The sequence below is a fragment of the Dothidotthia symphoricarpi genome (assembly GCF_010015815.1).
Source record: "Dothidotthia symphoricarpi CBS 119687 unplaced genomic scaffold P153scaffold_3, whole genome shotgun sequence".
Classification (NCBI taxonomy): Eukaryota; Fungi; Ascomycota; class Dothideomycetes; order Pleosporales; family Dothidotthiaceae; genus Dothidotthia; species Dothidotthia symphoricarpi.
In genome coordinates, this window is record NW_022985010.1 from 28,079 (window position 1) to 54,652 (window position 26,574).

Consider the following 26,574-nt stretch of genomic DNA (forward strand, 5'->3'; position numbering starts at 1 on the left):
ATTTCTAGTATATAAGCGTTTTCCCCTTATACAGCTTTATTTACAAGGTATATAGAGGCTAGGACCTAATTATTAAGCTTATAGTCTAATACTATAGCTATATTAAAGTCCTACTCCTAAGCTTTAAATAATTTAGATTAACCCTAACTATTATAGCCTATAGAAGGGCTATTAAGAGCTAAGGGCAGTGTACTACTAGTAGCTAAACTACTATTAGGGAATTCCTATTTAGGGACTGTTTTAGAGGGTTAATAGAGCTATACTAGCCTACCCCTAGAGTAGTTTTCTACTAAAATTGCCTAATTAATTAGTTAAGCCTTAGACTTTTAAAGGGTCTATATTTAAAGCTTCTATTAAAGTATAGGTAGTATTATATTATAAAGTGCCTGTTATTCTCTAACTATAAGGCCCTATATATAGTTAGGGCGTTTTAAGGGACTATTAGCTAGGTTCTCTAGTCTTAGCTTATATTTAACTTTAAAGTTAAATTAAGCCAGCTCTTCTGCCTAATATACTTATTTAGGGAAGAGTTCCTTTATAGTTATAAAATACTAAAGGTTATTATAATTAGAGAGGACTTAGATTATTAATAGAGCGTATTTAAGGTAGTATCTTTACTACCTAAATAATTCTATAATTATAGAAAGCTCCTTATTATATATATACTATTAAATTAATAGGCTAGTAAACTTACAGCTCTAGAACGCTACTAGCTTTTAATAAAGGTTAGTTACTAGCTTAGACGTTTAGGGCTAAAGCAAGATTACTACTATAGCAAAGTCTAATATATTAGTTAAGACTATTACTAGCTTTACTAGATTAAAGTGCTAAAGTATAGGGGCTTTAGTAAACTTTAATTAGATAGAGAGGAAGGCCTTATAAACCTTATTAGGCTAACTCTATAGCTAATACTATTTTATTAAACTCTTTTAAGTCTTCTTTAGGTTTTTCTTCCTCTTTCTATCTACGCTAGCTCCTGTAGGGGCTAGCGCTAGAGACTAGGTAGCTATTATATAGTCTACTAGTAGGTATATAATACTAAAGTAGTTATAGATAAATCTTCTATAGAAGTTTATAAAACCTAAGAATACTTAGATATCCTTATATCTCTTAGGCTCTAGCTACTCTCTAATAGTTTATACCCTTACTAGGTCTATAACTATACTACTAGGGGTAATAATAAAGCCTAGGAACTCTATAGATTTTGTTAAAAAGATATATTTACTTACCTTATAGTATAAGCTCTACTTAATAAGCCTATTAAGGATCTCCTTAATATAGGTATTATAGTCTTCCTTATTCTTAGAGTAGATTAAGATATTATCTAGATATACTACGCAGGTATAATCTACTAGGCTACTTAAGGCTCTATAAATATAGGATTAGAACGTTACTAGTGCGTTTACTAATCTAAAGGGTATAACTAAATACTTAAAATAGCTATACCTTATTTTAAAGGCTGTCTTCTACTTATTACCCTCTCTAATCTATAGCCTGTAATAGGCTTTACAGAGGTTAAGCTTAAAGAAGATAGCTACCTTTAATAATTAATTTAATATCTTACTTATAAGTAGGATAGGGTATTAATTCTTAATTATAACTTTGTTTAGTCTATAATAGTCTATATAAAGTCTTATTATCTTATTAGCTTTTAGTATAAAGAGGATTAAAGTATCTATAAGTAATTTACTAGGATAGATCTATCCCTTCTCCTAGGCTGTATTAAGGTAGTCCTGTAGGATTTCTAGCTTATAGCTAAAGAGGTTATAGATAGGGAGATTTAGGACCTTAGTCCCTAGCTTTAAGTTAATAGGGTAATTATACTCCCTATTAGGTTAAAGTATACCTGCTTAATACTTACTAAACGTAAGCTACTTATAGTATAGCTTCTCTAGTATAAATTTTAATTTATTTAGATTAGGCGTATTATCTTTAACTGCTAGATACAGAGTATCTATCTTAATATTATTAGTTAGGATATAGGCTACGCCTAGAGGTAGTCTAGCCTAATTAGGGTTCTTGTTATATATACTAGTAACTATTTAATAGGCTACTATTTCTAGTAGCTAGGCTAAGTCTAGATAGTTCTATATATAGTAGTAAAGATAATTAATAATCTCTAAGAACTTATTCTTTAACTAAAGGATCTTCTTTTAGTAATAGTACTCTACGTCTTAAACTATATCTCCTCCTAGTTACACTCTGCCTGTAGGCGTAGGCGTTCTAGGGTCTTTCTATAGGAGTTCCTTATATAGGGCTTCCTAGCTACTAGGCAGGAGCTTATACGCTAGATTACTAGGGTAGAAAATATATACTCTTTCTCCTAAACTTATATTATCTAGTAGTTATTCTGTAAAGAGTAACTAAATTCTATTAGTATTATCTACCTACTATTTAAACTTACCTATTAAGAAGTAGATCTTTAGATCTGCCTCTTACAGCTAAGGGTACCCTAGTATAAGGTTATAACCTGTAAAGTTTACTGCCTAGAATATCTAAGGGTCTACTTCTTTAGCAGTTCTTCTTATATTACTATATAAGAGTATAAGTTTATATAGTTTAAGAATATTTAAATAGTTACTATTAATAAAGCTTACTACTAGCTTCTAATAAAATAGACTATAAAGGAGATTCCTCTCCTTAACTATATATTAGTTAATAATATTAATCTCTGCGCCTAAGTTATATAGCGCGTAGAGGAGTATTATAGCCCTATTAGACCCTTATAGGATTATAGTAACTTTAATACAGGTTTATTTCTCTTTTAACTTTAGCCCTAGCTATAATTAAAAAAGATTTACAATTAGGGCTTTTCTTTTTCTAGGCCTTAGCTCTTTAAGTCTTAAAGTTAGTTAGTATTAGTTTTCTAATTTAGTTTCTATTAACTCTTTTTCTTATTATCTTAATTATTACTAGTATTTGCTACTTACCTACTGCCCTAGTTTTAGGCCTAGGGTAGGGCGCTAGCAGATTAGTCCTAGTACTATCTTAAGGGTTTAGAGTTATGTCTTTTCTTATAGCTACCTTAAGTTAGGGAGGTAGCTGTTTATTTAGGCTTTATAGAGTCTAATAGTTTTAACTCTATCTTTATACCTATAGTAGTCTCTGCGTTACAGAGAGCCTACTTAAACTCTAACTATTTAGTAATAGTCTCTAATACTCTATTGCACTAAATCTCTTATTAGTAAGCCTTAGGGGCCTTTGCCTATACTAAGGAGATCTTTAACTTATTATTTACACTGCTATCTATAAGCTTAAAGAAGCTTTAATAGAGTAGAAATTCTCTATAGTTTAGGTATAGCAAGAATACGTTAACTAAGTTATTAGTATACTACTTAAAGTTCTAAAACTTTAAGTAGTTTTTATACTATATAAGGACTAGGTCTTATACTAGCTTCTACTTCTCTACGCAGACGTTAGCCTAGGTACAGATTACCCCCTTATTAATCTTTTATTAGATTAATTCTTAGTATACTCTATATTAGATAGTACTTATTGCCTAGTAAGTTCTAGTTATAGAGTCCTCTAGTACCTAGGTATACTTAAATACTGTGTCTATATCCTTAACCTACTAATCTACTTATTAGGAGGTAGAGACACAGAATTCTATACCTAATTTAGGCTTAGGGTTTACTATATTAAGTACCCTAATTAGCCTTCCTACCGCGTTAGATACTAACTAGAAAGGCTCTACTAAGGTAGTAAAGCATCCTAGGCCTAAGTACTATAAGGTAACTTAGAGATATCTTTCTAGGATTATAATATATTCTAGGCTAGTACCTTAAAGTTATTTTTCTAGAAGCCTATTTAAGATTAATTAAATATACTACTTACTGCTTAGTAGAGCTGCTTACGTATAGACTCTTAGAGGTAATTTCTAAGAAGGTTATAAAACACTAAACTAGTAGATTACCTCTAGAACTCTATTAATACTACTTTCTAGCTATATTCTAGAAGGAAGTGCGTAGCTTATTTTCTTAATTAAGGGTTATCCTAAGGAGCTTTTATATATTTCCTTAAGTAGCTAGTTCTTTATTAGGAAGTAAGTTACTTCTTACTTAGAAGTTTCTTCTTCTTTATCTAAGTTCTCTATATCTTTAACATAGGCAGCTAGGCCTTACTCTAGGGCTAAGTTACTTTTAGTTCTAGATAAGAATACTATTAGGCCCTTCTTAGGCGTAATATTTTGTTCTCTTTAAGGAGGTATTATTTTTCTATTAAAGAAAATAGCTCCTATTTATCTTAAATTAACTGCTCTTTCTAAGGAGGAGTATAAAGAATTTAAATTATAAGGGCACTATAAATAGGTAATTAAGATATAGAATAAATAGGTATTTATTAAAAGATTAGATAAATCCTTAGGGTATAAGCCCTAGGGATTTATAAGTACTATATACTAGAGCTCTAAGGGCCTTACGCCCTTAGCCTAGAGGTCTACTAAAGGTAGGCTAACAGGAGCTTAGATAGAAATACCCGTAATATTTTCCTCTACTTATAGTCCTTCTAGTAGTATACCAAGAGTTTCTAAAGTATAGGTAGTAGGGTAGGTATTAGTAGTTAGGCCTACTAAGCTCTAAGGCTTTACTTGCTAAGGTTCTACTAGGCCTAGCCCGTTATATATAGCTCTTAGTAATAGAGGTAGAAGTAGAGGTAGAGATAACGCTAGTAGTAATAGATAAGTAAGTAGTAGGGTATAAAGCTAATAAAATAAGAAGTTAGTAAGGAGAAGAGTAAATCTAGTAAACTAAATAAACTTATAGGTAAAGGTAAGGCCTTCTTATTACTCTTAGTAGTAGAATAAGTCTACTTTCTTACTAGAAACTTCCTTAGAAAGCTAGTAGCTGTAGAGAAGAACTTAGAAAATAAGTAAGGCTTCTTAATTAAACCTACTATTATAGTAGTAGGTAAAGTAGAAGTTAAGGTAGGTAAAGTTAGTATAGCTGCAGTAAAAATTACGTATAGAGGTAGGTTAACGTGTTATATTATAGTAGGGTTAAAATACAAAATTTTTTTACTAGAAAAGGGCTTATATAATAGGCTAGGCCTAGTAGAACCTTAGTAAGTAAAGCCTTAGAGCTTAGCTGCTCTAACTATTAACACCTACTAGAAATAGCTAGTACGCTACTAGAAGAACTATAAGTAGAGGAAAACTAGTACTATAGATCCTTAGTAAATTTATCTAATTTATACTAGTAACTACCCTTAGGGTTAGCTTCTTATACCTTAGTAATTTATCTTATTATATATTTAAATACTATTATTCTATCTTTACTATACTATGTTACTACTATAACTAAGTCTTATATCTAGCTAGTTTTACTAAAATAATAAAAACTACTTTTCTTCTTAATCTAGTTTCTTATACCTCTACTTATATTTATATATAGGAGTTTTTAGTTTTCTAAACTTACTATTTCCTTATTTAAGAACTCTTTTAGGTTTTAGGTTACTATAAAGGTAGCTTAAGCTAGATAATTAGCTAGTACTAGAAAGTTCTTATTAGTATAGTACCTAGGTTTTTTATAATATAGATATAGGTTCTTTTTTCTATAGAGAAAGTACTTTTTTTTATTAGCTTATTTAGCTCTATTCTAAGTTCTACCTATTACTTTAATTACTTAACTAAAGTAAGCTTTTAAGAGTTTCTAATCTATAAGGTTATTCTAAAGAAACCTTATATATAAGAAAGTAGACCTAATCTTAGCCCTAAAAAGATTTTTCTTAATAGTAACTACTTAAGTTATTAGTAACTAGATAGTCTAGTTACTTAGCACTTTTATAGATATTATTTAGTCTTATAGGTTAGGCTGTAGTATACTAAGATACCTTATTTTTAAGTTATTAGTATTACTCTCTTTTTCTACTTTAAAGGCTAGCCTTATTAATTTTATATTAAAGTATTATAAAGAAAGCTTTCTTTACTAAAAGGTTTAAAGTTTCTACCTAGCTCTTTTAGTATATAAGTTATCTATAAATTATTTATTTAGAAATATTTATAGGCCTTCTATAGTACCTATCTTATTATAATCTATCTATAATAAGGTAATACTAGCTATAGGTCTTTTTAATTAGTTAAAGATATACCTAGAGCCTAATTCTAGTCTTTTAATATTACGTTCTAGCTTATAGTTTATCTAAGTTTAGAACCTTTAATAGTTCTTCTAGTTACCTTTAAAGTAGTTAGAATCTAGTATCTTAAAGTTTTTTATATAGGTCTTAGTAGTTACTATAAGAAAGGTTAGTTCTAGAACTACTCTTAGTTTATATACCTCTTTCTCTAATTATTAAACTCTTTATTTAAAAGAAGTAGGTACTAGTAGTATATTATTTTTAAAGAGGTTAATTTCCTAGGTTAGTATCTATAGCGTATTATATAGTTCTTCTAAGGAGAACTCTTTATTAGATTCTTTAATTAGTTATTTTCTAGCTACTACTAATAATAGGCTAGCTATTAAGATTAGTATATTTATAAACTTTATTATTTATTATTTATCCTCTTAGAGACTCTAGGAAACTAGCTAAAGTTTTAGTAGAACTTTTTATTTATTTAGGTTCTATCTTACTATAGTTTATAGGCGTATTTTAATTACTTTCTATATAAAGCCTATTTCTACTAGCTATAAAGTTTCTACTTTTAGCTTAGTAACTATAGTATTTCTTTTAATAGATATACTACTAGTAGTTCTTAAGGTACTTCTAATACCTAGGAGTATTTTTATAAGTAAATTTAAATATAAGAGGCTAACTCTAAAGGTAGTTACTAGTATAAATTAAATAAATTTACTAAAGATCTATAGTACTAGTTTTCCTCTACTTATAGTTCTTCTAGTAGTATACTAAGAGTTTCTAAAGTATAAGTAGTAGTATAGGTATTAGTAGTTAGGCCTACTAAGCTCTAAGACTTTACTTACTAAGGTTCTACTAGGCCTAGCCTATTATATAGATTAGGTATTAAGTAGTAAATAATAGTATAGTAATAGTTCTTATTATATACTTCTAGTTTTTAACTACTACGTAGTTTTATTATTAAGATAGCCTACTCTTCTAGAGCTATTCTAGATTTATTTAACTATTTTAAAAGTTATTAGATACTCTATAGTTATCTAGGTTAGTATAGAAGGTATATATTATATCTAGATAATTTTTATATCTAGTTAATTTTTAAGTCTATATATTAGGTCTATATAATTTTTAAATCTAATTAATTTTTACGTCTAGTTAATTTTTAAGTTAGTATATTATATCTAGGTAGTTTTTAAGTCTAGTTAATTTTTATGTCTAGTTAATTTTTAAGTCTATATATTAGGTCTAGGTAATTATTAAATTTAGTTAATTTTTATATCTAGTTAATCTTTAAGTCTATATATTAGGTCTATATAATTTTTAAATCTAGTTAATTTTTATATCTAATTAATTTTTAAGTTAGTATATTATATCTAGGTAGTTTTTATATCTAGATATTATATTTATCTAATTTTTAGTTTTAGATTTTAGGTACTAGCTTAGTGTATATATACCTATTTTTATATACTTTTAGGTTAATAATTAATAACCTAATATTTCTAGAGTTTTAATAGAACTTTCTATTAATCTAGATTTTCTTCTACTATTATTTATAAGTATATTTTAATTACTTTCTATATAAAGCCTATTTTTACTAGCTATAAAGCTTTTACTTTTAACTTAGTAACTATAGTATTTCTTTTAATAGATATACTACTAGTAATTTCTAAGGTAATTTTAATACCTAGAAGTATTTTTATAAGTAAATTTAAATATAAGAAGTTAACTTTAAAAGTAGTTACTAGTATAAATTAAATAAATTTACTAAGAATTTATAATACTAGTTTTTCTTTACTTATAGTTCTTTTAGTAGTATACTAAGTATTTCTAGTATATAGGTAGTAGTATAGGTATTAGTAGTTAGGCCTACTAAGCTCTAAAGCTTTACTTATTAAGGTTCTACTAGGCCTAGCCTATTATAATAGTAAATTAAAAATATAATTAATTTTTACTAAAAAAGAGCTTATATAATTAGTTAGATCTAGTAGAACTTTACTAAGTAAAGCTTTAAAGTATAGTTACTTTAACTACTAGGATTTATAAAAAGAACTTTAAGTAGAAAAGAGCTAGTATTATAGGTTTATAGTAGATTTATTTACTTTATACTAGTAACTACTCTTAGAGTTAACTTCTTATATATTTAATTATAAGTTTATATATTAATTATAATTAAGCTAGAAACCTTTTTAACTAAAGCTCTAGGCTAAACTATAGAGTAGGTATTTCTTATTTACTATTTTTAAGCTTAATACTATAATATAATTTAGGTATATACCTTATATATAAACACTAGTTAGTTAATATCTATAGTAGTAATATAGTTTAGCTATTCTAATAGGTCTAGACTTACGTTATTTAATCTATTCTTTTCTAGTACGCTAACTATATTATATAAGTCCTTCTAGAGTTATTCTACGGTTTACTATTAGGTTAGTAGCGTAGTTATAACGCTAAGTATAAGTAGATTTATTTATTAAATAGCTTCTGGTTTAAACACTTTTCTTCTTCGGACGTTTATTAGTTATACTGCCGAACCGTCTTTTACACATACCCACGATAAGCGCGCATTATCCTCCCACGACGTTGCGATCCAGAGCTTCCTCGACGACGTCATCGCTACACGACTCTCAGGCCCCGCTTGTAGCGATGTCAACAACTAGCGGTGCGCCAACTGACAACGTGCATTCTTACGAGCTCGAGTCGCAAATCCGACCGCTTTCTGTAGATACGGATACCCCGGGGAAGCCAGAGCAGCAGGGTTTTCTTGCTGTAGCCTCGGATATGGCGTCTTCCACGGACGACGCATTTCCCGCGACCCAGCGCTGCCCCAGAGTGTTATGGACAGCTTGGTGGTCCGAGATACTATCGTTGTTGCTAAGTATGGGTGCTTTAGTCGCGATTATCATTACGCTCGTGATGTTCAACGGCAAAGAGCAACCAGCCTGGAAATACAGCATCAACCTTAACACCTTAATTGCCATACTTTCTACATTTTTAAGGGTGTGTATGTTGTTCGGGGTCGAAGAAAGTGAGTGCGTCAGCCTAAAACTCTCTATGTTGCTGACCCAGGACAAGCCATCAGCCAAGCCAAGTGGTTGTGGTACCGTCGCCCGCATTCACTTCGACATATAGCTCGATTCGACGAAGCAGCCCGGGGACCTTGGGCATCTTTGCTGCTTCTTTTCAAACTACGAAGACTGTATGAGGCAGCCAGGTTTTGCTCATAGAACAGTGGCTGACATCTTCGAAGTGATTCAATTCTTCTTGGTTGCGTAATTATAATCCTATCAGTTGGTATAGGTCCTTTCACGCAGCAAGCCCTCAAGTCAATACCCTGCAACCTCCCTCTCGTTCAATCGAACTCCTCAATTCAGATAGCTCACGTAATCAACAACACACACATACGGCGCCTAGGTCCTGGAGACTACGAGTTGGATTCAGACACTAAGGCAGCAATTGTAGCTGGGCTAGCTAACCCGACCGGAAAGAGCTCTGCGATACAGGCGACTTGCAGCACTGGCAACTGGTCGTTCACCTTCAACTACGGGGTGACGCACTCGTCTATAGCACTTTGCAAGAAGTGTGTTGACCTGACTCGATCCGTATACGAACCTCAACCGACTTCCGTTTCCATTTTCGATGACGAGCCTCTTCCCGATGGATACAGAGAGTATCTCCTGACCCTTACTAATGGCGATGATCAGATCAACGTAGGTGGTGGCCTAGCGACCTTCAATTATACTGGTCGTGGCCCTGGCGCACAGGATGACACTTTTTACTGCCGGTGGGGGTCCAAGGATTTGGTTCAACTCTACTACTGGATGGGGATGGTCATCTGATATCGTGGAAACATATTTCAGCGACACATCCGCAGAGGCATTAGAGTCGGCTTTTATGAACGTCAATGTCTTGACTCTCACGCTCAACGGCTGCAAATTTGTCGCAACTCCAGATCAAAGCTCAGCTTCGAATTCACAGCTTTACAATGTCACATGTACACGTTCGGAAGCACAAGAAATGAACCTTACGTCTTACTGGGACGTCTTTGATGTCGTTGCATCAACCTGCGCGTTCTACCCGTGCGTTAAGAACTATCATGGATCAATTGATGATGGCGTCTTCTCGGAAACTCTTGTCAGCGAAACGCCTGCCATTCGCAATCAAACTGAATCCTTTCCCAGTTACGAATTGTTCAACACACCATGTGTAGTTGATGGCATCAACTATACGGCGGACAATGCTTCGTTTGTCCCTGGCGGCAACAAGACTCTCGTTAATGGTAACAACATAACAGTTCCGCAAGAATGTTACTTCTATTTTCCGGGAATGTACGTTCAAGCACTTTCGAAGTTTGTATTTGACACTCTCAAAGGTAGCTGTTACCAGATTGGAGCTTCTACCACCCCTCCGTTCTCTGCACAATCAGGACCGGACGACTGGAACAACGTTCTGTGCGACCAGTGGTGGCTGACAAGTCTTTACAACAAAGGCAATGCCACTTTCGACACTATCGACGCCAACATTGAAGCTGTCGCATCTGCTATAACCAATATGATGCGCAGACAAGGCACTTCATGGGATCACAGCACTGACTTTGTGCAAGGCCTCGTCATGAGAACTACAGTATGCACGCAGTTCAACTGGGTATGGCTGGCTTTCCCGTTCATGCTACTTGCTCTTACCACAATATCACTATTTATGATGGGGGTCAAGACGCTGTTTGACAAGCAAGGGATACCAATTTGGAAATCTTCTTTACTGCCACTACTATTGACTGGAAACGGCCTGGGCACAATTGGCGCACCGAACGACATGAAAAGTATTGAGAAGAAGGTAGACCGGGCTGTTGTAAGGCTGGTACAAGTGGCTGGAGCATGGGAATTCGTTGGCGAGTTAGATAATAACAAAGAAGAGGCGACAGCAAGTGGGAACAGTGCCTTCACAGCCAAGAGTGCTCGAGAGCGAACAGTTTATTATACGCCTTAGACGTCGCTTCTAGGAAGGACTGCTGTATTAATTGGTATATCAATTCTATAAGTTATACTATCTACCTCATGTCTCAACTTTTCAAAACTCGGTATATCCGGAATCAGGAAAGAGCATCAACATAAAACTATCTGTTTTGATCTTAAGTCTTTTCTGGAATATCTCTACTTCATGTATTCGACCTGTTTCATTGCTTCGACAGACTGCTTTGCGATTCTACGAGTATCAGCAGATAGGCTCTCCGCCTTCGACAAGGCGTTCCATCTCTCTCCCCAGAACCTCCAGCGGTCTTGCGAAAACCCCTCGTCGCCCTTCCACATGCTAGCCGGGCTGTTCAACATGCCATACTTCTGACCTTCCTGGCAGCAACGATACAGCTCAGACCCCGCGTAGAGAAACAGTTCTGCGGCAGCTTCCACACTATCAGGCTCTTCATTGCCTGTGTCGACTTCCAATGCTTCAGCAATAGCGCGTGTAGCGCGCTCAAGACCAGCCCCATACGACGAAAGTGCATCGTCGCCTGTTGCAGCGAGGCGGCCAGTATATTCACATGCGCTCGTCCAAGCAACTCTTCTGTTCGCTTTATCCTGGCCGTCTGCAGGCTGCTCTACGAGGAAACGTGAGGCGTGGCTGTTGAAGGCGTCCGCCCAGTTGTTAGCCCAATCCGTGAGCTCTTTCCAGTAAAAGCCGTCGTCGAGATCGATGTATTCCTCTCCTGCGCCCTTCGGCTCTTGAGCTTTGGGCAATTTTCGTATCGTCCGCAAGATTGATATGATCTTTGGTTGCGCACTTGGCAGCCTGACTGCTGTATCGTTCAGGAGTGTCCAGAGGCCACCGAGTCTCTTTTTCATCTCAACGGGCGTCGAAGATTCCTCGGGGTGCACAGTCAGCTGCTTGACAGCTTCTTCAGCGATGGTGTTGCTCTCGAGATAGTCTCTGAGCGTCTTGATCTGAGTATCTGTGATATCGTAGCCCGCGAAGGTCGAGTCTGCGGTGTTGAAAAATTCGGTCGCCATAATGGAAAAATTAAGCTACAATAGTAGTTGTGACTTTGGTAGAAGAGAGAGTAAGCAGGAAAGCGGATGGTCTTGTGAGGTGATGAAGTACTAACCTGAGCCCTTCAAAAACTACGCCTTGGAAGATGCCGCTGTGCATGACTGATGGCGATAGAGTTCAGGCCGCGCAAGTATGACAAGTAATAAAGGTCAGCCTTGGGGCTAAGTGAGAGACATCTCGAAGGATCTGTGGGGTACAGTGTGGATGCGCAGCTAGTTCTTACGTGAGGCGGACAAACGTAAGGCACAGTCACGCAACAACCGAGCGTGCAGGCACAACGATCGTAAATAGAGAGGTCGGATAAATGAATGCTCCGTTTTTAGCAACCTCAAAGGTGGCCGGGATTTGATTCTTGGCTGCATCCCATTCGCAGGCATCTGCGGTACGTTTGTGCAATGGTCCCGGTTATAGACATCAGTCCCACCTAGAATGCCTCGTTGCTGGCGTCCACTATGGAAAGATGAGGGTTGGTAGCACCTAACCTCAATGCTAATGCCCATTTCGCTGTCATCGCTGATTATCATATAGCCTTCGAATGCGGTATGAGTGTTAAAACGTCGCGGACCGGATCTTACGTCAATCGAGTCAGAACAAGCGAGAAACAAACGAACGACTTGTCATGTAACCTCATCTGATCCCTGAATGAGGGTAGAACATCGCTCGCATTCCATTCATAATGCGACTCGCGGCGCTGTGTCGGGCAACCAGCGATGCTTGTACAGCTTGGCCCCCACAAGGCTTTCTAGGCTGACCCAGGATATATCAGTAGCTTCACCGCCGTACGGATAAACCGATTGTAGATCATTCATTCAGGCGTGCTGCACCAAGCAGGGAGGCAAATACTGTTAGGACTGTGGAGCGTGGAATGCAGTCCAAACTCAGTATCTGAACCAGCTTTCGTGAGGCTCTGACATGACAAAACCCCAAGATAACCCTCTTGAACTACGGTTATGGAGACTGCTGACGGCAGAATGCCTTTTAATATACTTTGAGGGCTTCAAATAATTGTTCGTGTGACGAAATCTCACGGTATACCTTACAGCTAGGTTGAGGCAGTGAGAGGATCTGATTATGATGGCAAGTCCAGGATCTCTTCGGCAGTATATAACATGCTCGAAAGGATAACTAGAATAATCTTCACTAACACATCGCTACTTCCTTTTACATCACCATTTTCGCAAGACTACTTCCCGCATTTCCCCATCATGCAGCTCAGCAACCTCTTCTACTACGTCCTCGCAACGGCCGCCGCAGTTTCTGCGATCCCAACCCCACTAGACGCCAGATCGCCCCCAACCGACATCCCCTCTACAATTCACGGGTTTCCGCCCAAGGACTGGGTTTGCAAAACCAGCCAAACGAAGGACACAAGTAAGCTGCTCCAACCACCCGTCTCTCCCAAGCTATATTCCTACCCAAGAACCATTTGCGTCTAGGGTCTCAAAAACAGGCCTGAACATTTTCGTAGCTTGTGGCGTGTCTTTCGATAGGGCCACTTAATTTCCGCCATCACACAGCGCGCTAACAGGATTTCAGCCCGTAAATTTTCCGCCGACTACATCAAGCAAAGCACTGAAGCCGGTCTTCGTCTGCGCGACAATGGCAACAACCCAGCGGGAGGCAGCAAGTACCCTCAGTTCTTCACCAACCCAGAGAGTATCTCGGGCCTAGAAGACTACAAGGGCCAGACGAATGTTGATCATTTCCCCCTCAACTACGACGATTCGACAGTGTTTACTGGTGGCTCGCCCACAAGCGATGCGCGTGTCGTTTACCAGCATACCATTGAGTCCGACGAAGCTACATTCATCGGAGTCTGGACCCATGCTGGCAGGAAGGACGGAAAGTTCGAGAAGTGCACTGAGCAATGAGCATCTAGGGGATGGATATGGGTTGAGATAGCAATATCGATTTTACATATATAGCTGCTGTTAGAGATCAAACACTACATTTGTTTGGTAAAGACTGTCTTACTTGCTCCAAGTCTTGTAGTATCTGTGATCATGAGATTTCTTAGAGATGTAAGCGTTATAAACCAATTAATTTCCAGCCGTATCTTCTACTGCCCACAAAGCCAAATCGAGCTTTGGAGACAGCAACTCCTAGATTATCTTTTTTTTTGAGTGCATGATTTATACTTGACAGCAACCGTTAGTGGATCGAATTGGATATAAAGGCTTATCTAACTTGTCATTTTCTAATTCACGAACATTTCTCGTCTAGGTAGCCATGATACTAAAAAGATCGACTAATTCCTTAAAGAGCCTTTGCACGTCGCCGCTGTAGCAGATGCAGCTGTTACAGGAAAAACCTAAATCATATCCTTTACTGATGTCTTGAAATGAAGGCGACGAGATGTACTTTCGAGTTTGGTACATTGACGACATGTTGCCTGCTGAGGACAATGCTTCATACAATCTTACGCGCCATTCTCATCATAGTTAGCACCTTACGCGTCGGACTTGATGGACGTTTCAGATTTCAGGAAATGCGACCTGTAGGAGAGCTGAACGTAGTCCTGTGGATTAAACTTGTAGACGTCACACTTCAATTTCGTGACGTGTTCTTCTCCTGCAGAACATCATCTGTATCGGTTTTTACCTACCTTCTGGGGCACTTGTTCCGATGTAAGAAATTACGACGTGCACTTAGAAAACAAGACATGGCCTTCAGCTTCGAACACCACTTGAAGTGGCCGTCGCCCTCAGGTAGAGGAGATGGGGGAAGGTCTAGATTAAGCATGGTCTAATAGATTCGCGTCGGTTCGAAGTAAAGAAATAATGGTTGGAGTCCATAAGTCTTGTTGGTTACAGACAACCCGACCTCTGCACTGTTGTTGCGCGCTTGAGCGCCGCGTTTTCTAGGCCGGAGTCTATAACCCCCAATTGCAATTGTGTCGATGCTGAGCAACATGTCAAAAGAACAACTGATGACTATCCTGGAAAGCTTTTGCTGGTATAAAGAACAGACAAGAACCAGTTCTATAGCAAGTGCTTATGACCAAATCTACTCTACATCTGACCATAGTCAACAATTATATCAGTTCCGCTGTAGTAAGTCTCAATATCCGACTCATCGGAAAGGCGCATAAGGTTCACAAGCGAAAACTTCACTGTTGTCACGAGACTTTATTGCAAGGACTTCAGGTTTCTCCATCATTGTGTAATTCTTACTCAGCAGCTTGACGAATACATTCATAGCTTGGTAGGCTAGCATGTAAGACTCCACGCCTGCTGGCGGCACATGACCGATTGGTTCAGGCCCGCTTTCAATGCTCTAGAACACTTCATCGTTGATAACAAGACACCAGTCGTACTTCGCACCGTATTTCTGGTGTTCAGGGGCGTCCCAATAATTGGGGTCGTACATTCTATCCGGGTCGATGATGGCAGCGTAGTATTCGCGGTAATGCGTGCAGACGTCAGCGAGCGAAGCGCCGCCGGGAAGGCGCTCAGCGGGCTGGAGGCGCAACGTATCGATGAGCTGCTGACCGTACGGCGCTGGCTGGCTGTAGCGCAGGCAGTCAGCAAATTGGGCGTACAGCTTGCTCATCACGGCTTGGAAGCGGGCGTCATCTACCAAGTACGTCGTGATCAGTCGACACTGGGACATGCAGGACCATAGGCAGCTATCGGAGATTGCTCTCTCCGGGCTCAATGTTATTCCTCACCCGCAGTCCCCTCATGGGCCTGGTCCTCATCGTTTCCTTTGCCCGCATGTCTAAGTCCTTGCGGGAGCGTATAGGTGCCGGAGACGTAAAAGCCCCATGTCGGTTGGCCCATTTTTGAAGGAATCGCTCGCATCTGCGCTCCTTGCAATCTAGTGTCGCCATGCTAGGTCGTCTTATGATACGCTTGAGAACGATGGTTAGCGACGTGAAGTGTCAGGATTGCCAACAACCAGGGTTACCTACGAGCAGATCCGCTTGGTCAAGTGCATAATCTGGCCACTCCAACCAATCACGTCCAACATCACAGCACCAGTAGAACACACAAGGGACGAGAGCAACTTTGGCCTTGTGACTGTCAATGCGAGCATCATGTTGTCATCTCAAACTCGAGAACAGTTACTCTGTCGGTAAAAGGATTGACGAGAGCATTGTGTAACTCGGGTATCGTGCTCATACACGCCGCAGCAGGGTCGCCACTCATAGCTAGATAACCACACCAGTACTCATTTCCCGGAAATGCGTTCCCATCCCAAGCATAGCTCAACGTGAGTAGCTCATCAGTGTCGAGTTTCTCAGCAGGATTGCGCTTGCTAAAGATGGCTCGTATGCCTTGTCTCTGAGCACTATCAGCGAGATTCTTGGCGCATGTTGGTGGAACTTCGATCCAAGAAAACTCCAGTGTTGAGATATTGGTGAGATGGAGTGAATCAAGAACGGAGGTAAAGGTATCGATATACATGGTTGGCTGGTCATTATGGTGTTGCCAAACACCAAGTCCGAGGCCTACGACGTAGCCGTAAGCCTTTCGATGTGCGTTCTTTGCGCGATCGTTGGCTTCGAGAAGGAATATCTCAACAGTGATCCGTACGCGGGCCATGTACATTTCTTTGTCGAACGTCGTTACCTCGTTCCTCACAACGCCGAAGAACGATCGGAAGAGTGTACTTAGTTGTGGATCCTGACCTTTCGACTCGCAAGGTAGTATGAAAATCGAATCCATCCTATTTGGCCTCTCAAATCGCGGACCCACCAACCCTACAATAACGGCACGCTCTTCAAATGTCCCTGGTCGACCAGGAACTGCTTTGTTGTACCTGTTTCCGTCGTTGATCAAATAGCTATAGCCGCTCACGCCAATGAGCGAGGACAACATGATCTCATCGTACGATAAGTATTCTTCCAGTGTCAGGTACTCATTTTTATCTTGCACAGCCGTGCCATTGCGGTCCCACTCGTCTGTCCCGTCAGTGATCATAACGCCGTTACGTAAGACGGTAAAATCATTTCCATTCATGAAGGTCAAAGGACGCTTTTCAACGAGGCGAGACACTTCCTCTTTCCAATCGGACATTCGAGAGTATAGCGCTTTTTCATACTTTGATCCTCTGGCGCGCTTGTGATCCAGGAACTGTTCGACAAGTTGCGGAAATCTGGGATGAACTATGATACGAGTACTTTCGGCGTCGGCGCGAATAACCTCTGGATCGAAATTTCTGATCAAATTTGCTGTGGTGGGAGGTTTGACCACCAGATTATCGTGATTAAGACTCATAACCAAAAGCTCTCGGACAAACGTTCTGATGACGGTTGCGTTCGCCTGAATAGTGTGGACAATAGCTTTTGCAATCAATAACCTTAGTCACCTCTCAAAAGCAACTCTTTAGGCACTGATGCTTTAAGCATCAAATGCTGCGTAATCCCGCTGAATTTCTGTGATAGCATGATAAGCATGTTGAATCATCAACGGAACGGACATGAAGGCCTACAGTTTCCAGGCAGCAGTGGTTGGACAACGAATCTGCAAGGTTGCAAGGTAGGTGAGTAAAAAAACAGAAGGTTGTAAACAAGGTGTTGAGCCTATAGAGTTCTTTTTCCAATAACTCACAAAATGTTGTTGAGAATGCAAACTCGCTAGGTCAGTGTACCTGGTGATTTTGTGTTCAAATGGTCCATAGCGGGGAAATATCTTCTTCGTCTACTTTGGGCATAGTACAATTAGGCGGACGATGTCCAACAACTCAGCCGCGATGATCAAAATCTACAACTCACGCCGGGGTTAGCTGCCTGTCTGCAGAATGAGAGAGGAATCTTACCAAATTGTTGATAGTATGAAGTGACCCACTTGGTCATGCGTCGATCTGATATGTAGTATTGGTCGTATGCAATGACTTCTCAGATTGCAGACCCCTGCACGCAATGCGTTCCTAACCGCCGATCCTCAATCTCACGTCATCTCACGTCAGCAGCTATCATCAGGATCATGCAATAGGTAGCTTCGACGCGACTCAAGAAACTCTGCTTACACAGCCACGACAACTGTTCGCCGGGTCAGCTGGCGGGTCCGAGCAAGCACATACATGTAGCCAGCGACACCCGTAAGCAACAATCAACTTTCACCATATTCCTTGCCTACGAGTCACATGCTGTTTTCGTCAATACTGCATGGACACCAAATTTTAGAAGTCTTTCGCTGCTCACTTCCCAAGATCATCATGTCTGCATCAAGCTTTGAGGAGGCATTCCATAGAGCTGTCAAGCCTGGTCCCGGTCGTCTGCTACCTGGTGTATCGCTCGCTGCAGCATCGGCGAACGAAAGTAAGTCCATGGTGGTCTTCACTGCCAAGGAATGGCTGAGCGGCCCAGCGCAAGGTGACGAGCGAGCAAGAATACCAGATCTCTGGGTTCTGTCCCTCACTACGTAGCAATGCAATCCTACAATCGCGTGCATCTAAACTCTGACAAAGCCCCGGCCAGATATTGCACGGTGTTTCCTTCGAGACACGGCTAATGTTTTTCACAGATGTTCCAGACTTCGTCGCTTCATACGGTACGCTGAAGGTGGTACCGTCACCAGCAGTATCAAGTAAGACAGTAATGTGGATAGCGTCTTGCACGAAATTGGCAACAACAATTGCAGCACTACAGTGTGTCGAGCGCGGATTATTCTCGCTAGAATCCACTGCTGACGTTGAACGCCTTCTACCTGAATGGGCAAATCCGCAAGTCCTCTCTTTCAAAGAGGAGGACACAGGTTCGCCTATCCTGACGCCTGCGAAGGAAAGAATCACTCTAAGACGTCTTCTCAACCACACAAGCGGCCTGACGTACGACTTCATGCCTCCCTTGCTGCAGTGGAGGATGTCGCGTGGCGAGGAATGGCAGTCTATGCGTAGTCCCATTGCGGAATGCTTCACTCATCCGTTGATATTCGAACCTGGCGCAGGATTTGCGTATGGACCAGGTCTGGACGTCGCTGGTCTCATGGTCGCGCGCGCAAACAAGTGTGATTTCGAGACTTACCTGCGACGCAACATCTTCGACGTGCTCGGCATGCACGACACGTCGTTCCATGTCTCACACAACAACATTGGAGATCGACTTATGCCTGTTACAAGCCGTCCTTCCCCCAACGAACCTCTTGTCAACAGCGATGGAACCAATCCTATACTCAGGCAGCCCGTGGATGCAAAGGACGACTTCGGTGGTGCAGGACTATTCGGAACAGCTGAAGACTACATCAAATTGCTGAAGTCGATCCTTCGCGATGATGGTAAACTACTCACATCGCAAACCGTGCAGCGCATGTTCACACCCTCTCTTGAGGGCAATGCTGAAATTTCCTTACACAATTGCCTATCCATCCCTAATCTGGCGACGCTCATGATTCCAGGTGAGCCTGCCGTTGGCAGCCCCGACGCTGGCACCTGGAACCATGGACTCGGTGGGTTAATAGGTCTTCATGAAAGCGAGGACGGTTTCAAGCCGGGCTGGCTGCAGTGGGTTGGTGGACCTAATCTGAAGTGGTGGATAGACCGGGGGAGTGGAACCTGTGGGATTTTTGCGACGCAGTTGTTTCCTCCTGGAGAGGTCAATTCGGTGCATCTAAGCAAGATGTTTCAGAAGGAGATGGTCGAAAGGCTTGGGAAGAAGGCGGACTGAATCTGACCATCTTGATCGCTTAGGAAATGACAAGCAAATCTACACTGGCATCTGCTTTTGTCGATCTCACATGAAAAGCTGAGCTTCGACATTGATCTTGATCAATCGGCCTCTCCTTTCGTCATTAGCAGATCCATGTCGAATCGATAGCTCATAGATCGAACATTCCTTATCAGTTGGTCCTATACCTACGCCTTAGACCTTCCCCACATAGTGCCAAACTCGACGAGGATCATTCGTACATATGTGGCGATGGGGACTTTCGAGAATCGTTTACCTAGAGCGTCAGAGCAACAGCTTTTCACAGTGCGTTTCTTCGCGCAAGATGGCTTACTCGAAAGATGATGATACTGGCGAACCTGCGGGTGTGCAAGAACAATTGACTTGTATGTCCACTTTGAAACCATGATTATGGTAACATCTGAGGATATTAGTGTTGATCAAGTGGACCGATAATATGACATAAGTCGCATGTCTCCGTCCACAAGCTGCTCCCTCGCGACGACGAATCCACTCTACAAAATGAAATGCTGGCGAGAGACTGAGAGATACTCCGAATCAAACGTTTGTGCTCGTTGCAATGTGACGGAAAAAGCAATCGAGAAACGATATGTACCTTCTGGTAGATCAGTGGACCAGAATGTAGCTATCAGGGGGTGGGTACGTATGGAATCAGCACTGTCCATCACCAAGAGATTGGATCAATACTCCTCTACTATGCACAGACTGCGTTTGCGCTCGGCTTGATGTGTGATTATAAAAGAGAGATCGTGTTACCTACATGTATAGTCTGTGTTGCGATTGAGCAGTGTGGTTCTCTCATCCCCTTGCCAGATACCCAGTAAGTATCTTTCAGACAAACATCGGCAGCGGTGAAATACAAAAGTAGCCTAGTTTTCCAGTCTGTTGGTCAAAATCAAGCACATGATGAGTCAAGACACAGGCTCATGAGTTGCATCTTCATTTCAGAGCCCCTATCATCACCTATTACCTTTTCATTCTTATCACGTCTACTCATCACTTTTCTGAGCCAAAACCCACAAGAATCGCGCATCATCCACCTCATCATCTCTGGTCTCCCGCACAAAGACCTCCAGCCCTGCCTCTTTAATCTTATTCAACGTTCCCTCTTCCCCCCATCCACTCCAAAACATCCACCCTTTCTCCTCTCCCAACCATTCCCGCGCCTCCGCGCCCACCACCTCTTCCGCCCCGAAGTTCGCCAGCAACCACCCGCCGGGCTTCAGCCACGCTACTATCTTGCGCAGCATCTCGACTTGCTCGCCGCGCGGGAGGTGGATGATAGAGTACATAGCGACGATAGCGTCAAAGGTCGCGAGCGGAAAGTTCAGGGCGAGCATGTCGCCTTCGAGGAGGGTAAGGCGGTGGTTTGGCAGTAAGGTATTGCGGGCAAGCGCGATCTGGGCGCTGGACAAGTCGTTGGCCGTGACGGTGAAGTTAGGGTGGGAGAGCAGTTTCTGCGTGACCGGGACGCCGTGGCCGCAGCCGAGCTCGAGCACCGAGGTGGTGGTGATGGGCAGGCGGTTGAGCAGTTGGTCTAGGAAGTGGAGCCGAGTGGTCGAGTGCGGGATTGTCCATTCGTTATACTGTGAGGCGATTGCGTCGTAGGAGTCTTTCAGGCGCGTTTTGAGATCACTGGGAGGATCAGAGTGAGAACTGAACTCCGGTGATTGAGTGGTATGTTCGGCCATTGTAAGAGGAAAGATGTTCCTATGGATGTAGCAAAAGTGTCTGTATATAAAAAGAGATGTTGTCAGGATCATATGGAAAAACTTTAGAGAGACCTACTGACTTCATTTATATCCGATAGTAAATGTGAGTCACTCGGATATTTGGTGTTTAGTGAGTCACCAGTACACATAATACAAGTCCGCGGATGATGACAGTCAGCTACAAAGCGACGACAAGCGAAGCAGATAAGAGGAAGTCGAAGCATATATAGTATCATAACTTTACAAGTCTGAATGAGTCGTTTGAGTGGCATGTGAGTGGGAACTATTCAACGATATAATGTCTCGAATTCAATATGTCGATTGCTAAATGAATTGATCTCAAGCAGCGAAATACCAATTAACCAATACAAAGCTACTCAGCCAGTAGTCCTATATATTTTACGTGACAATTGAAACCAAGGATTGAATATAAAGAGAGCGCAGAAAGATTCAAGAAGGTAAGTAACTTATGTGTGTCTTTGATCGCGGTCGCCCACGGACGTTGGAAATGGCGATGCCGCTTCCTCGGTATTTACTACTAAATTGAGACTAGCGTTGTCGGTATCTACTGTTCCGATTTTCCATGGATTCTAGAACTCCTACTTCACATTGAACATCGAATTAAGCAGTTCAGTCATCAAAGCAAATTGACTCATCATCTTGTCTCTTCTGTATTGCTATCGAACACCCTTCAACAACTGGAATATATACAGGAAATACCACCCTTATACACCTAGCGAAAGGTCAAGCGATACCTCAAGCAAAGCTGGTGGTAACCGCCCATGTCGCGTCGGCATTGAACGATGCAGCAGCGTCAAACGTGTGAACACCGCCGTTGCTCGCGACATACGTCACGTTGTCGTAATGGCGGAAATAACGAGTAGGATAGCCCCAGGCTCGAATCGAAGTGCCCGAGCCGCTCAGACCGGTCTGAGGGCAGAAAGTGGCGTCCTCGTGGAACTGCTTAGTGCCGTCGTTGGCGTTGAGCTGTAGAACGAAGTTGTTGTGTCGAATATAGCTGCCAGTGGTGTCCTTCGACTCGAACGAGACGCAGGCGCTGTTACCAAGACCTGTGCGAACTGTCCAGCTGGCCTGTTGCTTGAGTGCGGTGCTGCTGGACGACGTGACAACCTGGGTGGTGACATTCGATCCGGTATGCGCCAGGAAGCGTGTCGTATAGCCGGCCGTGGTTGCGCGCAGCGAGATGGAAGAACCAACGGTGATTGCGGTTCCGCTGGTCAACGACGTCGTAGCGTATTTGGCGGCGACAATGTTGGCCTGCACTGCGGCCTCGGTGGCGTCCGTTGGATACCCAGTGGTCATGACACCTTCGTAGAAGGTCCCCTGAGCACCATTGCTGTTGTCGCCGCCGATTCCGAGAATGATAGCGCCCTCTTTGCTCATGGGGTTGTAGCCGGTCGCGGTTGGGCGTACGCCGCTGTAGTATGTCGACAGCGAGCCAGATGCAGCGTTGGCGCCACGAAGCGCCCACTTGTTGGGTCCCCCCTTGAGGACGGTAGTAAAGAAGCGATAAGAGATGGAAGGATCACCAGCGTTGTAGCCCGAGCTTACACCAGAGAACAGGCCGTTCTCAAGATCAGCCATGAGCCACGGGCCGCTTCCTGCACCAGATCCCCAGGCGGTGCTGTCACCGTAATAGATGGCCTCCATATGGCCATTCCCTGTATCGAGATTGTTGGTCTCGGCGTTGCCATAGTCAAAGCAGCAGGCACCGTTGTAATGCGTCCCATCGAGGACCGCGTACATTCCCTCGGCAGCGTCCCCTGTCGCGGAGCCGCTCACGGCATCGTTGCGGTAGCCGGTGCCGGGCGAGACGAAGACGCCGTACGCCTTTTGGCCGTTCAACGTGACTGGTGCGCCAATTGCGCTTGCCAGGTTGTCGTAGCCATTGGACTCCGGACCGTTGAAGCCGCCGGGCGGCGCCTGGGTAAGGTGGTTACCGCGGCCAGACTGGTCGTAGATGATGGTGATGAGGCAAGTCGTGCTGGCGCAGAACGTGTCCTGAGCAGCGGCGTTGGCGACACCACCTGCGGAAAGCGGTGCGATGTTGGTCGTAGTACTGTCAGAGCCTCGTTTGACCTGATAGAGAGCACCCGTGAACGCGCTGTACAGAGCTCGAGTTGTGCTGTGTGCAGCGATACAAGGCGTTCCTCCAGTGGCGTAAAGATCGCATGGAGCCGCTGCGCCAAGAGAGCCCATGGCTAGAAGCCCTAAAGCGAGGCTTGGTCGTGGAGACATTTCGAAATGCTACTGGTACGGGAGAAGTGGGACGGGCCGTGAGCGTTTGAACCAATCCACAAAAATCTTCAACGTCGTGGATAAAAAGGTTGAGCCTCTTTCACTACCGTCTTCGCAGCCTGCTAAGATGTCCGGATTGCAAATTCGAAATAGCACGACTTCCTAATAAATTGAGCATTTTTCCCAACTCTTATACAAATGGTACATATACTAATGCGGTGAAAAAACCAACAAACAAATCCCGGGCCCCGCAATTACCATCTATCTCTCCAAGATCACGCGTTTCCATCTCTCCGTGTGACTGAAGATGCATAGGAGGTGGAGATCGACGTGGCGGAAGGATCAACCGAAGGAGAAAATAAACAAGCTTTTCTGCACGAAGCTTATTCCGTGAATGCGGGGTAACCAATCAGGATATGCCGCTAACCAAAGTGACAGCCCTAACACGTTCCACCAGTAATCGATCAACTCAACATCCACACACAAGCCGGAAAACGATGCTTGGCTATCTCAACACGACCGAAAGGATGCACACTCACATAGTGTCTCTTTGAAGCCAAGCTTTTGACAATGTGACACCGCTCAGGCTTGTTCCTCCGAAACTGACAAATTGCTAGAAGAGGTAGGTATTGCAAGTTCGCATCACACTTCACAAGCTTCTCGTCCTATCGTTGGTGGACTATTCTGAGGAGAGTACGTAGATGACGCGTCTAACTAGACGACTTGCATGGCAGGATTAGTGGTGGAACATAAAATTGGCATTTATGTTCGGACTTTCAATAAATATGTTCTCCGCTTAGCACGCTGGTTTTTTCAATGTCCCACTGGGTATCCACGGACCAGCTCCACTTGTTAATCAAAAAAATGGAACGTCTTCCTTCGGTATCTCCGAAAGAGGGTCTCGTGAAGACAATAAGCTAACATACATTGTCTTATGAGTGTCGCGCCTGGAGTTGACAAACGTCAGTCCGGCCCAAATCTGATAATATTGCGCTGTGCCAATCAATTTAAATAGTCAATATTGAGTCGAGAGCGTCATACGTGCAAGGCAGGAAATTGATAATATCTTGCTACAAGTAACCGTTGAAGTGTGGTTTGTAAAATATGTTAATGCATTGACTAAAATGCAAGAAAGATTGGTCTGCAACATCGGCTATCGTCCCATTCTTCAATTTATGATGTAAGTTAATCATTGACCTACCGAATGAAGTTCAAGGATTGAGCTCTCCTAATATCCTTTCTCGGAATTCTTGATAACGTCATTCGGGATCAGAATGTTAAAGAATGTTAATCCGTGGTGGACGGAAGAGCGTGGAACGAAACTCGTTACACTTGAAGTGACAAAACTTTGAAAGATTTTCAGAGATTACAATGGCATACACCTTGGTACGTTGCCAAAGTGTGGCGATGATTAAGTCGATATAACAATGAAGGTATACAGGAGATATGAAATAAATAATAAGAAAACCTCCAATTTAGCATCGCACTAGTTCTTGAAAGTTAGATTCGATAGTTTTCCTCAAGTCATTAAAAACACAGCCGTTAAATAACAAAAAATTGTAGGTTCTTGACACATCTTCTACATTCTAACTCCTTCGAGCAGAAGAGCATTCATAACAACAAGCTCGCGATTAAGCCTCACTACTCCCTTCGCACAGGCATCTCATGCACCGACTGAGCATCCATTTCGTATGTATGCCGGCCACTATTCGTATAGCTCAGTGAACGTCCAGACGTGCCGATCTCGAGGGCAACGACATCGCAGTTCTTCTCATGGTGGAGGCCAGCCATGTCGTCCTCGAATTGGGGGGCTTTTGGGTCGGACTGTGATTGCGCGTGCTTGCGACGGTAAAGGAGGAAGAACACAAGACCGATGATGGTCGCGAGTCCGACTACGGAGCCTATGACGGCACCGGCTATGGTACCAGGAGAAATGGTGCTGGAGGTGTTTAACGATGAGACAGTCACGCCTGCAGCAGCTGTCGAAGAGCTGCTGAAAGAACTGCTGCGAGGATCGCGGGAAGAAGATGAAGTAGATGTGGTGTTTGACCCTGAGGGTGAACTAGCGAGGGATAAGGAGGATACCTGAGCAGCGCAACCCAGTGTAGGAAAGCTTATGGCAAAGCCATCGATAGGGTGTGCATAAGCGTTCGCGCCCGTAGTGGTCGCTGCCCAAAGCTCCACGTCGGTTTGCCCATCCTCGCCGTACTTCAGAACTGTAGCCGATTTTGAAACGGAGAACTCGCTATAGCACGTACCTCCGTAGAACGGACGGTCTCTGATTTGAGGAGTAGCGGGCGCTTGAAATTGGTACCCTCTGCAAAGGGTCAGCTTGCATCTCAACGTGTTTGGATACTACTTACGACGGACAACACGCTATGTAGTTGTCTTCTCCCACACGTTGTGTGCAGAAGTTTGAGGGGCACACCAAGGGGCTCATTACGGGGACAATGGAAGACGCCGTAACACCGGCCGAGACTGGGGTGTAGCTCTTGAGAAACTCGGGCGGATAGCAGTTCGTGACTGTTGTGCCTGGGAATGGTACAGGCTCGTTCGCCCATATCAGATAACCTGGTGGAGGCAGCATTGTGAGCTTGTTGGCTGTGCATGATGCTGCAGGTGTGAAAGTTGTCGACAAAGCTAATGTGATTGTGGGCTGTACGAAGGAGGGAATTGTAGAGGAAGCGGTCTATCGGGCTTGAAATCTCATTGCCGCCATCTTGCAGGAGATTTGGTTTCTTTTTTCTTCTATACTGCCCGAGATCGATACTTCAGATTAGGTTGTAGCGTTGGGCGCTGAAACGAGGGTACGCAGTTGGTTTTGATCAAAGAGCGTGGTAAGCAACGGTCATTCTAAAGTTCGCAACT

At 42.2% G+C, this 26,574-nt stretch overlaps 9 protein-coding genes across 9 annotated transcripts; 4 read left to right on the forward strand and 5 right to left on the reverse strand.

The window, feature by feature from the left end:
• Nucleotides 1-8,907: 8,907 nt before the first annotated feature.
• Nucleotides 8,908-9,548, forward strand: P153DRAFT_271492 (uncharacterized protein; the record flags this gene model as incomplete). The annotated part of the gene is made up of 3 exons (XM_033662904.1): nt 8,908-9,091; nt 9,139-9,262; nt 9,314-9,548. Coding segments are annotated over 3 exons (543 nt in total), but the record flags the coding sequence as incomplete, so codon positions are not given.
• A 280-nt stretch (nt 9,549-9,828) lies between these two features.
• On the forward strand, nt 9,829-11,049 carry P153DRAFT_392948 (uncharacterized protein; the record flags this gene model as incomplete). Its single annotated transcript, XM_033671194.1, has 1 exon — nt 9,829-11,049. One exon carries the CDS (start codon nt 9,829-9,831, stop codon nt 11,047-11,049), a length of 1,221 nt encoding a protein of 406 aa, XP_033527477.1.
• P153DRAFT_331481 (uncharacterized protein) lies at nt 11,039-12,168 on the reverse strand. Its single transcript, XM_033665465.1, has 2 exons — nt 12,161-12,168; nt 11,039-12,098 (listed from the first exon to the last, which is right to left on the reverse strand). The coding sequence occupies exon 2, from the start codon at nt 12,063-12,065 to the stop codon at nt 11,214-11,216; it is 852 nt and encodes a 283-aa protein (XP_033527478.1). The 5' UTR covers nt 12,066-12,098; nt 12,161-12,168; the 3' UTR covers nt 11,039-11,213.
• A 1,142-nt stretch (nt 12,169-13,310) lies between these two features.
• On the forward strand, nt 13,311-13,976 carry P153DRAFT_353510 (uncharacterized protein; the record flags this gene model as incomplete). The annotated part of the gene is made up of 2 exons (XM_033666444.1): nt 13,311-13,476; nt 13,642-13,976. 2 exons carry the CDS (start codon nt 13,311-13,313, stop codon nt 13,974-13,976), a joined length of 501 nt encoding a protein of 166 aa, XP_033527479.1.
• A 2,166-nt stretch (nt 13,977-16,142) lies between these two features.
• Nucleotides 16,143-17,327, reverse strand: P153DRAFT_282095 (uncharacterized protein; the record flags this gene model as incomplete). Its single annotated transcript, XM_033663175.1, has 1 exon — nt 16,143-17,327. The coding sequence occupies one exon, from the start codon at nt 17,325-17,327 to the stop codon at nt 16,143-16,145; it is 1,185 nt and encodes a 394-aa protein (XP_033527480.1).
• Nucleotides 17,328-18,037: 710 nt separating this feature from the next.
• Nucleotides 18,038-19,950, forward strand: P153DRAFT_149396 (beta-lactamase). Its single transcript, XM_033662192.1, has 3 exons — nt 18,038-18,150; nt 18,262-18,370; nt 18,576-19,950. The coding sequence occupies exons 2-3, from the start codon at nt 18,268-18,270 to the stop codon at nt 19,712-19,714; spliced, it is 1,242 nt and encodes a 413-aa protein (XP_033527481.1). The 5' UTR covers nt 18,038-18,150; nt 18,262-18,267; the 3' UTR covers nt 19,715-19,950.
• Nucleotides 19,951-20,592: 642 nt separating this feature from the next.
• P153DRAFT_149433 (methyltransferase) lies at nt 20,593-21,713 on the reverse strand. Its single transcript, XM_033662193.1, has 2 exons — nt 21,528-21,713; nt 20,593-21,466 (listed from the first exon to the last, which is right to left on the reverse strand). The coding sequence occupies exons 1-2, from the start codon at nt 21,530-21,532 to the stop codon at nt 20,725-20,727; spliced, it is 747 nt and encodes a 248-aa protein (XP_033527482.1). The 5' UTR covers nt 21,533-21,713; the 3' UTR covers nt 20,593-20,724.
• Nucleotides 21,714-22,057: 344 nt separating this feature from the next.
• Nucleotides 22,058-23,985, reverse strand: P153DRAFT_363326 (carbohydrate-binding module family 42 protein). The gene has a single exon (XM_033667344.1). The coding sequence runs from the start codon at nt 23,704-23,706 to the stop codon at nt 22,204-22,206; it is 1,503 nt and encodes a 500-aa protein (XP_033527483.1). The 5' UTR covers nt 23,707-23,985; the 3' UTR covers nt 22,058-22,203.
• Nucleotides 23,986-24,905: 920 nt separating this feature from the next.
• Nucleotides 24,906-26,561, reverse strand: P153DRAFT_392955 (uncharacterized protein). The gene is made up of 2 exons (XM_033671195.1): nt 26,070-26,561; nt 24,906-26,023 (listed from the first exon to the last, which is right to left on the reverse strand). The coding sequence occupies exons 1-2, from the start codon at nt 26,291-26,293 to the stop codon at nt 25,348-25,350; spliced, it is 900 nt and encodes a 299-aa protein (XP_033527484.1). The 5' UTR covers nt 26,294-26,561; the 3' UTR covers nt 24,906-25,347.
• Between the last annotated feature and the right edge of the window lie 13 nt (nt 26,562-26,574).